Source organism: Mus caroli, chromosome 6, assembly GCF_900094665.2.
Source record: "Mus caroli chromosome 6, CAROLI_EIJ_v1.1, whole genome shotgun sequence".
NCBI classification, from domain to species: Eukaryota; Metazoa; Chordata; class Mammalia; order Rodentia; family Muridae; genus Mus; species Mus caroli.
Window position 1 is genome coordinate 22,212,291 of NC_034575.1, and position 14,515 is coordinate 22,226,805.

The 14,515-nt window shown below is 37.4% G+C and overlaps 1 protein-coding gene across 8 annotated transcripts in view; it reads right to left on the reverse strand.

The window, feature by feature from the left end:
- Positions 1-14,515, reverse strand: part of Grm8 (glutamate metabotropic receptor 8) — an 835,456-nt gene that overhangs the window by 69,331 nt on the left and 751,610 nt on the right. For all 8 annotated transcript variants that reach the window (XM_029478898.1, XM_029478896.1, XM_029478897.1 and 5 more), the window contains one exon: positions 11,800-12,735. In XM_029478898.1, the coding sequence (XP_029334758.1) occupies positions 11,800-12,735 (936 nt within the window). The remainder of the gene's footprint in view (positions 1-11,799; positions 12,736-14,515) is intronic.

Here is a 14,515-nt window from a genome sequence, read left to right on the forward strand (position 1 = left end):
TACAATTCATCAGGGTCAGAGAAATCTTACACATACTTATACTGACATTATCTTCACACTCTGAGGGATTTCTATATCCTCAAACCCCTGGAAAATAACATAGAAACTTGGCAGAACTTCTTCCATGGTACGGCTCTGAATTATTGGCTACCCTTACCTTACAAGTTATCATGTAACTTATTGCCCAAACTGGGAAATATACTTTCAAAATAAATGGTGTACTATTGGCAGGGTAAATAGGACTATATTATCATCCAGCCCTCTTGTGACTATCCCAAACTTCGCATAGTTTCTCTCTTGCAGGTTTTGCAAGAAATATCTGCCTTTTCCTTTACTGAATATTTAAATCCAGTATTGCCACAGTCAGGAGGCAATTTCCATATATTGTTCTCATCACATCCCCACATGTACTTTAATTTTGTCTTTTTTCATGAGACTTGCTTCATTTCTCTAAAGGACATACTATTTTCTTTCCTCTACCATTTCCGTCCTCACAATTTCTATTATTTACTCTGCATTGTATAAGATACCTACCTGCTTCAAGTTCCCCAGTCTTGATGCTAAGAAATCTGATAACAGCGTCTTAATCATTTCTTCATCTTCTTAAAACCAAGCAACAGAACAAAGGTGTTTGCACATGCAAAATATTTAACAAATATTTGTGACAGATTGCAGTCACCAGTTGTCAGCTATCATAATTCAGAATCCTTGGTGCATGCATGTATCTGTAAGATTTCCTAAAGAACATTAAACATTAAAGTGTCCTAATACCAGAGTGTGTTTTCATGTTGCTTTAGAAAAGATTATTGGGCTCTTCATTTAGTCCCTACTGAATACAATTATTGTTGGACCACATGGGTCAAGTGATTAAATTAATCAAGCAAATGAAAACTTCCCATTAGACATCTTCCATCATTCTATGAAACTGATAATCTTGAAAAATCTTTCATTTTTCACTTTGCTTTTACAGATAGTACAATTACATATCTCATGCCTCCTATTAGCTATTAACAGATGAAGTGGGTGATAGGAACTGACGAATGCTGCTCTCTTGTATTTCCCTTACAGATTTCCCTTTCTTATTCTTTGTTCATTTTGTACTGTTTTGGTTTGGTCTTTGAAGCAAGATCTTGTAGCTGTGGCTGGTCTAGAACTCATTATATAATCCAGGCTGGCCTGAAAATCATTGAGATCTGCCTGGCTCTGTTTTTTGAGTGCTGGGATTAAAGGTGTGTGCCACCACATACAGTAAAAAGACTTCAATTTTAAGTTATAAAACAGTATTGAAAAAAACAGAATTAGTGAGATTTAACTTTATTTAAATAAATAAATTTCTATTCTTTGTTTTGCCTCCAGGTTTCTTTTAACAATGTAAGAACATTATCAGCTGTGATTGCTTTAAATAGCTGCTAAATATATTATTTACTTGAGACTCATCCAAAAGCATAATTAGATTTTCAGAGGAAAAGTAAACACAGGGATCAAAATTCTGCTATTTTAATCTGGCTTGGTGGCACACTTGTGGAATCCCAAACATTTGATCAGAAGAGGCACAAGACTATTTCTCTAGCACATTTGTTTTTGTTTCCCATGTCTAGGATTTTTCTTGTTCTATGTTGGGTATCCTGTACCTGGACATATGGATAAATATGCATTATCTTCTTGGGTCTGTCTGAGAATGCTAAATGTTAAAATTCAAATGTATTCTAAACTACTGTGAATTCTCTCCTTTGGAATTATTCTTTTTGGTTTGTGTTTCAGTACTGCATAATTGTACCATTGGTTGCTTTTAGTCTCAATAAGGCATGGCTATTGATGTATAATTATGATTGCCAGGCCAGGCTAGTTGAGAAGTAGAGGTCTTTTTCTTTGCTCAGGATGGATGGATATGGACTTGTGACTTCACTGTTTTTCCTGACTGCAGTGGTTTGTATGTTTGGCCCAGGGAGTGGCACTATTAGGAAATTTTAGCCTTTTTGGTGTAGGTGTGTCACTGTGGGCATAGACTTTGTGACCGTCATCCTAGCTGCCTGGAAGCCTGTCTTTCACTACCTGACTTCAGAACAAGAGGAGGAACTCTCAGCTCCATATCTTCCTTGATGCTGCCATGCTCCTGCCTTGATGATAATGGACTAAACCTCTGAACCTGTAAGCCAGCCCCAATTAAAGGTAATCCTTATAAGAGTTGCCTTGGTCATGGTTTCTGTTCATAACAGTAAAAGCCTAACTAAGACACTGACTGATTTATTTTTGAAAGGAAAAACACTAGCAAGCAAGAACTGGGTACTTATGACAGTAGGAATACATTCTAGCCATTGCAAAATGTACCAATTCTAGAGAAGTTATGCTTCCCATACAACACTCAATGTATGTCTGACATAAAAGCATTATACATCTTTCTCTTTCTCAGCCCTTTACCCACTGAAGATCATTTCTACCAAAACTGCCTTATCCTTCAAAAGTATATAATTTTAATATTCCCTCTCCTTACACTGAGGTTGGCATAGGAAGCAGAAATTATTAGAGGGTAACTATTCGTAAATGAATCTCTTTGCATATATATCTAAGGGTAACCATAGCATCATCAGGTTGTTGGCTGATTTTTTTCACTGGGAAATAGTGTAACACTTCCTTGATGATAACAGTCTTGGTTTATATAAGGTGCAGAAGGAGAAGAAGGTTGAGTTTTTATTCTCATTCATTCTTTTAAACATTTTCATATATTTGTTTTACATATATTTTACATAGGTGAAATTTATATTAACAGTTGATGAAATATTTTTCACAATTAAAAAGATGAGTGATATTAATCTATATAATATACCATTTACATATGTTTTTAATTTCACTACATAACATTGTATTATTTGCTTGTTATCTGCTCTTTTGACACTGTGTATGCTTCCATAAAACACAGGTCTCTTCCTGAGCCGTGGAAAAACCAACTGAAATTTATAAGTAAATTTGTTATATATTGTCTCTTATTAAGGGTTTAGGCATCATTAACACTTTGTCAATAGAGATTAAAAATACATCTTTTAAAATGACAGATTTCTAGATATTTTGAAAGAAAGCCATAGTCTATCTATTCTGAAAAATAATATTAATTAAATCTAGCATCATAGAGCTTCGGCTCATATCAATAACTGTGATTTTGACCTTCCCAGGTAAGTCTGTAGTGGTCTAGCTCATGAAAATACTGTAATTTGGATATTGTAAATTGGACACTGTTTAGCTTAAAAGAAAAGTCTGAGAAAGTACCACAACCTATAGAAACCAAAAGTTTATAAAAACTAGATCTAGTACCATAGTTTCCCATAAAGTCCCAAACATGACACTATGGAACCTAAACAGGTTCGTTGAACAAGTATCCTTTTGTGATGTCAAATAAGATAAAAGTCTCCAGGAGAATTGCACTAAATATGTAATGTAAAGTTAATTTCTTCTGTAGCTATAAATATCCATACAACTATAAACAATCAAACAAAAAACCTCAGACAAGGCAGAATCAAGCTTCTTCCTAGGATGCCTATGTGTTTCTAAGAAATTCATTTTTTCTTCTCTCTTCTAAATGTTCACATGCATGTCATTTTATTTACCTGGAAAAGTAAGATCAAATGAATGGTTTCTTTTAGTTTTCTGCTGTCATTTGTTTCCCCTCTTCTAGATTAAATGAATACATCTTGGTGTAAATGATCGTATCTAGGAGAAAATCTACCACACTGCGTGAAATAGGTGCTATAAGGTGAAATATCCCTAAATTCTCCAAAGGGAACCACTTCAAAAGAGTACAGGATGTCAAGAAAAACAAACTCACAGTTGAACTGTTATACAGTTTATAAGTAGAGGGATGAACATACAGGTGCAGACATACAGAGCAGATATTCGTCATTATGTCCGTCCACTCTCTTCCCTCTAAAGGACACATTCGGCTCTAAGGACCTCTGGTTGGAGCTATCTATTTGGCAGCTTTCTCCATTGGCATCAAAGCTTTGCAGACACTGGTTATCCAGATTCTGTAAACTCTTTACGTATGTAGACTATTCTATAGAACAGGTATTATTCTATTCACAGGGATCTCTCATAACCCTACTGAAGACTATCCACAGTCCCAATGCAGCATAAACATTTTGGCAGCCGCTTTATGAGAGCTGAGCTTTCCTTCACAATTCTCCACTAAATATTTGAAGCCAATTATACACTGGCTCAGGAACATCTCCTTCTTCCTGATACAGATGAATGTCCCTCTCAAATCCCTCTTTCACTGAAATATTTACATAACTAGACACAGAAGCATATGTTTGACAAAACACTTTTGGTTTAGGCATAAAGAGCTAAAGAAATTAAGATTAATTGCTTGCTTAAATCGAATATTATCCTTGACTTCCATTTGTTTTAGTACTTTAGTACTAAAATATGACTTTAGTCATTAAACTGTTTCAGACTTGTCATTGTGCTGTGTTTAGAATACAATGGTGAGAAAAACCAAATAAGTTTCATTCTCTGGCTTCATGGATGGCACCTTAATGATACTGATGCCCAACATTGATGTGTGGCTTACTGTGTGCTAAGTGCTTTTCCTGACTCACAATTGTACAACTCTAAAAAACTAGGATATGGTATGTATTAGTTAAACAAAGAAATGAAACAAGATCATTTTTAAAAGTAAACCATCACCCCATCCTTTCCCAGAATATATAAACTTAAATGGACTCTGGGTTAAGATTAAGAATGAGCAAGAATGGAATGTTATTGTTTTGTATAGCTCTAGAGTTTACTTTGTAGTATTGGTGGACGTTGCTCCTACCATGGGGGTAAGACCTCTGGCTTACATATTCTCAGCTCACTTGCCATATCCAGAAATTAGTTTGTGGCATTGATTTTCCAGCTTGTATACTTCCTTATAGTCACTGCAGCTATGTATTCTCTTACCCTCACACTCTTCTTACTCTGCACAGGGAGACAGATACATGGAAACATAATGAAGAGGCAAAATGCCCAAAGTAGTAAATCACTATAATGCTTTTCCTTTGCTTGTGAATTTTATACAGGAAGAAGTACAACTAGTATTATTTTTTCTTTCTTTCTTTCTTTCTTTCTTTCTTTCTTTCTTTCTTTCTTTCTTTCTTTCTTTTTTTTTTTTTTTTGTGGTTTTTCGAGACAGGGTTTCTCTGTGTAGCCCTGGCTGTCCTGGAGCTCACTTTGTAGACCAGGCTGGTCTCGAACTCAGAAATCCACCTGCCTCTGCCTCTACCTCCCAAGTGCTGGGATTAAAGGCATGCGCCACCACCGCCTGGCTGTATCATTTCTTTCTAATCTTTTGGTTTAAATATTTAATAGATCTATTTTAAGTGTAAATGAAACTTGTGGAAGGCCAGCTTCTTCAACATCCAGGAGAAACTAAGGAAGGTAGCAAGGTTGGCATTGGCAATTAGGGTCAGTCCTAACAGCAGCTCTTGCCCCTACCCTATACCACCGCTCTAAGAGTTGCAGGTGATTCACAGGGTCAGCATTGGTAGTGCTGACCGAAGCAAAACTTGCTCATCTAGGGCTAGCACTCTCTGCGACTGACAAGACACTCTGAATGCTTTTATCTCTTTGGGGCCGGTAAGAAGAAAAAATTGGGTAAAAAAAAAGTAAATTCATACAATCACACACATCAACTTAGGAGATGAAGCAAAGCTGATTCTGGTAAGGAAGTTCCAATAATTTTCAACAATTTCACACATACATACATTCATGTATATTATATACATAGATATAGACATGTATACCTGTATAGACATATAGTTGATATGGATAGATCAAAGCTCTAATGAGCAGGCTCTAATAGCTTTATTTTTCCCTTCATTCCATTTATATCTACTAAGACAAAGTTCTCTGTGTAATAACATTTACCTCACAGAAAAAAATTTTACACGAGAGGGTGTTAAAGCAGGATTGTTGATAATGAATTCAAAGCTGTTGCTTTACCTGTGTTTCACTCTATAAGCTCAATATAAGCTCAAAGCAATAGTTTTATATGTCCATGGCCTTATTTTATTATGGTGCATACCTGTGGCCTCATCCTTGCACCTGACCTAGAATAAATGTTTTTCCTTGGTCAGAAATCTGTTGCACGTCTATTTCTCTTCCAAGTGCAGTCTACATGTTTGTGATATGTGATCCTTTGTATTCCTTTGTATTCCTTTTCATGCAGCCTTTACTTTCTATTCTATGAGGAGGGAGCAGACTGTACTTTTGATTCTAACTTTATTACACATGTCTGTCAAACCAAGTAAAGCCATCTCTTTAAACTTTCTATAAATTATTCTAAGTTCCTAAAATTATTTGAATCAAATAATGAATTCTATAAAATTATTAATTCATCTAAGCAGCATTATTTTAAGAAAGTTCATCTTAATGTTGATCTGATGGAAATTTGCCTAATAGGAAAATACCCAGGAATTGATCATAACAGACTTTAGGCAGAAAGGGTCTTTTTTTTGTTTCCAATTACACAATGTCAGATATATGATGAATACATCTATGACAAACACAGGAAGGCATATCACCAGCAAAAAGCAATCCTGAGACAAAGCCTCTGGGGCCATGGCTTTCCAGTGTTGACCCAGTGTGGACATGTAAAATAGCAAGCCATCTCCAGGAAGCTTGCCCACTGCAGTTCCTCCTGCATAGCATCCTCCAGAAAGTAACAAGTTCTTTTTTGGAAATATTTGTGGTCAATCATTTCAGTAGCAAAAAATCTAACAAAAGGTGTATTGATGATCACAGGAAGAGTTATATAAGTGACTCAAATCACTCACTAATAAACCCTAAGCAAGTATTTATATTATTCCACTGTTATTACTGTATAAGATAGAACATCCTCTCATTTAACAGGCACTTACTGAGAATACCATATATGAAGGATTGTATCTTGGAATGTATTTATTCAGATATATATGAAATAGACAGACTGTATGGTCTACAAATTTATATAGGACAGCATTTACTGATGAGTTACTAGGTGGCAGGGATGAAGATGACACTAGGTCTTTAAGTTTAGCTAGGAGGTAGATGATGTGCATGGCAAAGGTGGAAAAGCTGGTTCAGATGTAATAATTTGACATTTAGGACATTTTGTTTGACAGTTGTGGGGGATTGTTTGTGTATTGGTTTGTTTTACTAATAGTGCTAGATATGTTTGTGTCAACTCGACCCAAGCTAAAGTCATCTGAGAGGAAGAAGCCTCGATTAAAACAATGCCTCCATAAGATTAGGTTGCAGGCAAGCCTGTAGTACATTTTCTTAATTCTATAACTGATTGATAGCAGAGGGCCAAGCCTGTTATGGGTGGTGCCGTCCTGAATCTGGTGGTCGTGGGTTCTATAAGAAGGCAGGTTGAACAAGCGTGGGAAAAAAACAGTAAGCAGTACCCCTCCATGACCTCTACATTAGTTCCTCCCTCCAGGTTCTTGCTACATTTGAGTTCTTATCCTGAATTCCTCTGGTGATTAACAGCAATATGGAAGTGTAAGCTGAATAAACCCTTTCCTCCCCAACTTGCTTTTGGTCATAGTGTTTCATCAGAGCAATAGAAACCCTAACACCAAGGGCCTTTCCTCCCAAGGGCCATCCTCTGATATATATGCAGCTGGAGCCATGAGTCCCAACATGTGTACTCTTTGGTTCATGGTTTAGTCCATGGAAGCTCTGGGGGTACTGGTTAGTTCATATTGGTGCTCAACCTACGGTAATGCAAACCCCTTCAGCTCCTTGGGTACTTTCTCTAGCTCCTTCATTGGGGACCCTGTGCTCAGTCCAATGGATTGCTGTGAGCATCCACTTCTGTATTTGTCAGGCACTGGCAGAGCCTCTCAGGAGACAACTATATCAGGCTCCCATCAGCAAGCAGTTATTTTCATCCACAATAGTGTCTGGGTTTGGTGATTGTATATGGATGGGTCCCCAGGTGCGGCAGTCTCTGGATGGTCAGCCATTCCTTCAGTCTCCTGACTTGACAAGTTAATGATTTTAAATACTGTTTTGTCTTTTTGGAACAATTATCTGAGTTTGTTTATACCTATGGAATGCCTCGGCAATTCTATACTTACTTTATACTGATTTCCATAAGAAAAGGGAAAGAAAAGTTTATCCAATATTTAGCAGAATTCAGAAGTATGAGCAAATTATATAATTACAAATGTAAAGAAAAACCAGATGGAGAAGTTAAATGGTGTTTGGCACTAAAAGCAGGCATGATGCATTGCAAAGAATTCTCAGTCTTTATGGTTCTTCTCTAAATGCTTTTTGTATAACTGAGAACATGGTTATATAAAAATGATTGAGAAACATCTATACAGATCACTCACCTATCTTTACTTTTGTTTCTTCTTGTAACTTCAGAGAGCGTCGCATGGTTCAACAGTTTTCCTGCCACAGACACTACTCTCAGACAGTATGCTGATAGACACATTGGGAGAAAACTGCTCCTCCTGCTGTTTTCTCCATTACAAATCCAGTGTTGCTAATGCATAGTTATAGGGTGCTTAGTTATTTGCTTTCTCATCTCAAACTTGACCCCTCACCATCTTCCTTGACCTTGAGGATGGCATTGTGTTGGCCTGGGAGACATCAAGAAAGCATGGGCTGAACGCCAAACTGATCCTTACAAGGACACGGGGAGAGGAGACTGACATGGGTTCAATAATTAGCACAATGCCAGACATGATACTCAATAAGGAGCTGCTGAATTAATGGATGTGTGTGTTGCCCGGCTGTTGTAAATGCTTCAAGTTGATAACCTGGGCTAATTGGGTGAGCATTATAAATGAAAATGAAGGAGTGATCAGCTTTTCTCTCCTTCCAAGTCAATAAACTTGTTTAAAGACTTATTCGAGACAGAAATGTTTAGTTCATTTTTAATATTCATGCCAATAGCTTTAACAATGTTAAAAACACTCTCAAGCATTTTATCTATTATCATGAATAACAAAAGATACTTTGAAAGAAAGGCAGACAGTAAATTTTAAGGTAACTTTTAGGATAGCACATAATTCTATTATATAAAGTACCTCAGTGGCAAAGACTATTTATGATCCAATAGCTCTTGCTGCAGTGACAGTCTAAATTCTACAACCCAGAGACTAAATGATACATCTATATAATATTTTGAAAATCCCAAGTTATTACTTATTATTCAGTTCTTCAGACTGGCTCACATCTAATCACATCATAAATACAAAATAAATTCCAGTTAGCATATTTTGTATTTGTTTTACAATTTGTTATTAAAATATACTTTTATTCCACAAAGCTAGGAAAGAAAAGCAGAAATTGGTTAACCACATTCAACCATATCTCTAAAGGCATGGAGATGTCCATACTCATAAAAGTAAATATAACTTGAGATTTTAAAATAGATATACACCTCTCACAGGCTCAGCACCACAGCAGGCAGCCTCTATTCCCTGGTATTTCTATCTTCATTTCTCCTTCAAATCTTTATCTATTGCTGCTCTTTAGGAGACAGTTACAAACATTGAGTCTTCCTGTTCAAGGAGAAAATACTTCATTTTTAAAACTTACTCGTTAAGAATGTTATGTATGTACACAACGAAATATGGTAATATCTATGATGTCATTTTTCCCTCCTATTCTTCCCTAGGTTTCTCACCCAATAAAAATGTCTTTCCCAATTTGTATCCTTTTATTTTTAAACAAACAAACAAACAAACAAACAACACTAAGTCATTTCATGCTGCCCATATGTAAACTGATGGGAGGGTTTCCCACTGGAGCATGGGCAGCCTTATCACTACCACATCCTAAAAAAGAATGACTCCTCCTTCCCTAGCAGCTGTCAACTAACAATAGCTCCTCAGCTTGGGTAATACATCCATCATGAGCTCCTCTCTGGGAGAAAACATTTTAATAACTTTAAAGTCCCACTAGGAACTCAAATTTGAAATACGATGATGCTATTAAGTACCTTGATACAGGATGACGATTGTATTTATTTTAAGATTGAAGCACTGAGTTCTCAAAAAAAAAAAAATCCCCAATGTATTCACAATTGCATTTAACCTTCCAATCAGTAGAAGGTATTGTATGAAAAATAACAATTCTACTGTTGACAATGTAAGAGAAGAGGAAGAATAACAAGATAGATTGGGCTGAAGATATCCTCTGTTTCAGATAATATTTGTTCACCAGAAGCAGAGGAGACATATTGTAATGGCCTTCTGTAGGTAACGCAATAGACAAGAAAATGTTTCAACACCAAATGAACGGATAACAACTGCTTACATAGTTGTTCCTAGTAACGTATATATTGGGACACTTTTGAATTCTGAAGATATATTATTTCCTAGACTAAACCAACAAATCAAATTAAACACTGTACTTTGAGATAGTTATTTTTCAGCTCATACATTCTTTCCCCAGTTATAAGTTTAATTCTAATACATTTCTATCGTTCCATGCTGAAATACATCTGTTCATTACTAAGGGTCTATCTGTAATTGTCTTACTTTTAACTCCCCTCTTCATGCTTGGTCCCACATTAAATATCTGTGGCTTCCACAAAGCCAGGACATCAGGATAGTGCTGGGGACCACCAATCCATGGCAAGTTCATGCTAATCACCAGAATTTTCTGAAGTTCGTTTTTCCTCTTCTAAACATTGTTGAAGACCACATTGATCCAGTGATGACTGGGTGATCAACCTAATGAGCTCACTGTCCCACATGGAGGACCTTCCAATGTAACTCTGTTGAGATTTTAAGTTATTCAGAGTCTCATCTGGATCTTTATAGCCTCGGGAATAGAATTTCCCATGATAACTAATGTTTTTTTTTAATGAAGGAAGGTGGGCAGATGTTTAAGTCCTCTCTTTGAGAGATCTGTCGTACATACACATTAAGGCTGAAGAATTATCCCAATCGAAATATAACATCACCTTGTTTGCTAAAAGCTCCTCCATCTCACCTCCCAACCTGGGAACTCAGAGCTAACCTTAGTCCTCAGCCTCCTCATGTGTGGAACTGAATGTATCATCACCAGCAAATACCACATCTCTTAGGAAGACTTCCTTTACTGTCAGCATTTTATCTAGGAAAGTGTGAACTGACTATTAATGACAAAGGAAATTACTTCAAAGGGGCCCATTGATCTTCAACTGCAAATATAAGCAACCTTTAATAATTGTTCATCTCTATCTTGATTATCCATCATAATCATTTGTAAATGTAAAATTAATAAGAATTTGGCCTGGGAAGATGTGATAAGTGGTTTTGAGTTTATTAACACATTTCAGTGTCTTTTGGGTTTGGCTACAGAACTAAAAATTCTGCATCTATGTTTGAAATCATAATTGTCAATGATGGCTTTTTCCTAGAGTTTCCACAGAACAGAAAAGATGTCATTTGCTTTGCAGTGGGATCTCTCTGGGACAGCTCACCCTTGTGAGCCCATCTGCCCTTACTGCCTCTGTCTTTTAATTAACATTTGGAAAACAACAGTGACATTGTAAATAGCAGGACTGGGGAAAGAGACCCAGAAAATTATGTGAAGTCTGTCAATCTTCAACCTTGCCAAAGAGCATGCAATCGTGTTACTGGAGGGGGAGGGGGAAATCATTCATTGGCCATACATACTCAGTGTGACACACACACACACACACACACACACACACACATCACACTGAAGTATATTCAAAGATTTTAAATGAACTATTAGTGGTTGAAATAATTCTCAAATAAATTAAATTAAAATAAATCCAGGGAAAAGTTGTCAAACAGATTTCCTGCTGCTTACCTTTTCTGCTGACTGGGCTGTACCAAAAAAGATAGGGATGAAAGCTAACCAAATGATGCACGTGGTGTACATGGTAAATCCAATAGGTTTGGCTTCATTGAACGTCTCTGGGACCCCTCTGGTTTTAATGGCATAAACAGTACAAGTGACCATCAGGAGGATACTGTATCCCAGTGAACAAATGAGTGACAGATCGGAAATGTCACACTTGAGCACTCCCCTGGCGTTCTCGGGATCCAGTGTTCGCTGTTCTCCATAGTCAATGATGGTGTGTGGGGGATCCACGACAAACCACACAAACACTCCAAGGAGCTGTACAGAGATGAGGCTGAAGGTGATCACCAGCTGGGATGCTGGGCTGATGAACTTAGGTGCTGTGACAGATTTCTTCCCTTGCTCAAATATTCGGTGGATACGGTTTGTTTTGGTCAAAAGTGCTGCATAGCTGAAACACATACCAAGTCCCAGGAAGATCCTTCGGAAGGAGCAGATGATTGTGTCAGGTGCCGCAATCATCAAAAAAGTGATTGAGTAACAGAGAAAAATCCCCGTTAGGAGCACATAACTAAGTTCCCGCCCAGAAGCTCTCACGATTGGTGTGTCATTATAGCGGACAAAGGTCACAATCACAAAGGTGGTGGCAATGATTCCCAATATTGCTATGAACACAGGTACCACGGCCCAGGGTGAATGCCACTCCAACTTGATGATGGGAATCCTCTGGCAGCCTGTGCGGTTGATGTTTGGTCTCTGATCCAAAGGGCAGAGTTCACAGGACAGTTCATCCACCTGGTAGTTATAACCCTCACAGCGTTCACAGTGCCAGCAGCAAGGGACCCCTTTCACGGTTTTCTTCCTCTCCCCAGGCTTGCACGGCAGGCTGCAGACAGATGCTGGGTGCGTGTGCTCTCTATTAGCCCACTGCATGTCTTCCACCTGTGGGCATAAAAAATTAATGAGCCTTCCATTTTTTCCCATTTATAATATCCTAATCCTAGCCACAGGTTTGTAATAAATCACTGAATGCTGACGGTACAAATACAGTTTACCATAATAAGAGTCTCGTTTCTTTCCCTGATATTGACTTTATAAAAGTGTTAAATGATTGGGTCCAATCAATCATTTGGATCATCAACTAGATGGTATCATTACTTTCCACTTACCTCTTCATGGCTGACCACTATGATATTAAAGAAAGATTTATTGGCCCAAACGACTTTAATATGAACACTTTAAAAATTAAATAAGAGGGAAAAATAAAACAAAAATATTCCCACAGAAAGATATTTTAAATCTAATCACAAATATAAATGTCAATATATTTCAAATACTGGATTAAGACACTAAACATATCAACAATGATTGCTGTCTTTCTAAAATGGTTAGGGCAATTCAGAGGACACCCTGTTGATCTTGAAAGAAAATGACAGGAGTTAATCTCTGAGTTACTTCTCCTTTGCTCATGGATATAACAATATTTCCATGCTAGGCACGTACTGAAATGTAATATGTTGGATAAAGGAGTTAAAAATAATGTTTACTACTGAATGCTTGTAATCTTCAATGCACAAAAAGTAATAAAATTAGAACCAAATAAGGATATGAATTGGGAATAAAAAGATATCACATAGAGATGTGAAAACAAGAGGGCAAAGGTGATAGTGGTGGGATTTGGAAGCCTTCAAGGAGCACATAGAAACACACAAAATTTAATTCATCAAGGCCAATTTCACTGACAGTCTACAAGACTTACTATATCCCATACTCATTATCTTTTCAGTTGACCCCCCCCCCCCCATGGCCTCTCCCTCTTGAATCTGAGTACTCATATCCTTCATTCTCACCCTGGAAAGAGTGACCTATTTAAATAGTGTTGTGTTCAAGGGATGATAACCATGGCTCCTGAAGCCCAGCCATACAAGTCTCCTTTAACCTCTGCTTTGCGTTTTCTTGTGTCACCCATGCTCAGGGAAGCACCACCAGAGGGTCCTGAAAGTTCTCAAGAAGGCTCAAGGTAAAGTTTGCAGGTCTTTTGCAGCTACATGAATCAGTTGCCATGTTCTAGAAAGTAACTGCTTGGCTTCAGTCAAACCCTCAGATTACTTCAGTTCTTGTTTGCATCTTGACTTGTGGAAATCACTAAACTTGAACACCCCAGCTAAGCTTTTCATGAATTCTCAGGTTTAAAAGTTATGTAATGGAATAAGGACTTATTGTTTCTATACTTGTGGCTGTGTGTGTGTGTCTTATATTGTGTGTTCAATACACAATATAACACACATATATAATACATAATATAACACACACATATAATACATGTTGAACATATTTACCCCCATCACTACCTCTTGCCCCTCTTACGGTGATCCACTGATCGTCTTCCTCTTTCCAGCTGTTCCATCTTCTACTTTCAAAGCTTTTGTTTGTTTACAAAACCCCTTAAGTTTAGTTATAATTACTTAGTGATAAGCCTATGAATTTTGGAGTTATTTTACACAGCAATAAAAAAACTAATGTAGCTCAAATTAAATTTGCCCAGTCTGTGGCCACCATAACTCTAACATCAGCCTGGTAATGCATAGAAAAGGTAAACTCAGTGCGCAGGGTCGGCGGACACCCGCCAGCTACCCACGACCCCCACCACAGGATTTTGAGACTGCTGGTGAGTGGAACACAGCTTCTGCTCCAGTCCAATCACGCGGGACCTGAGACAGCT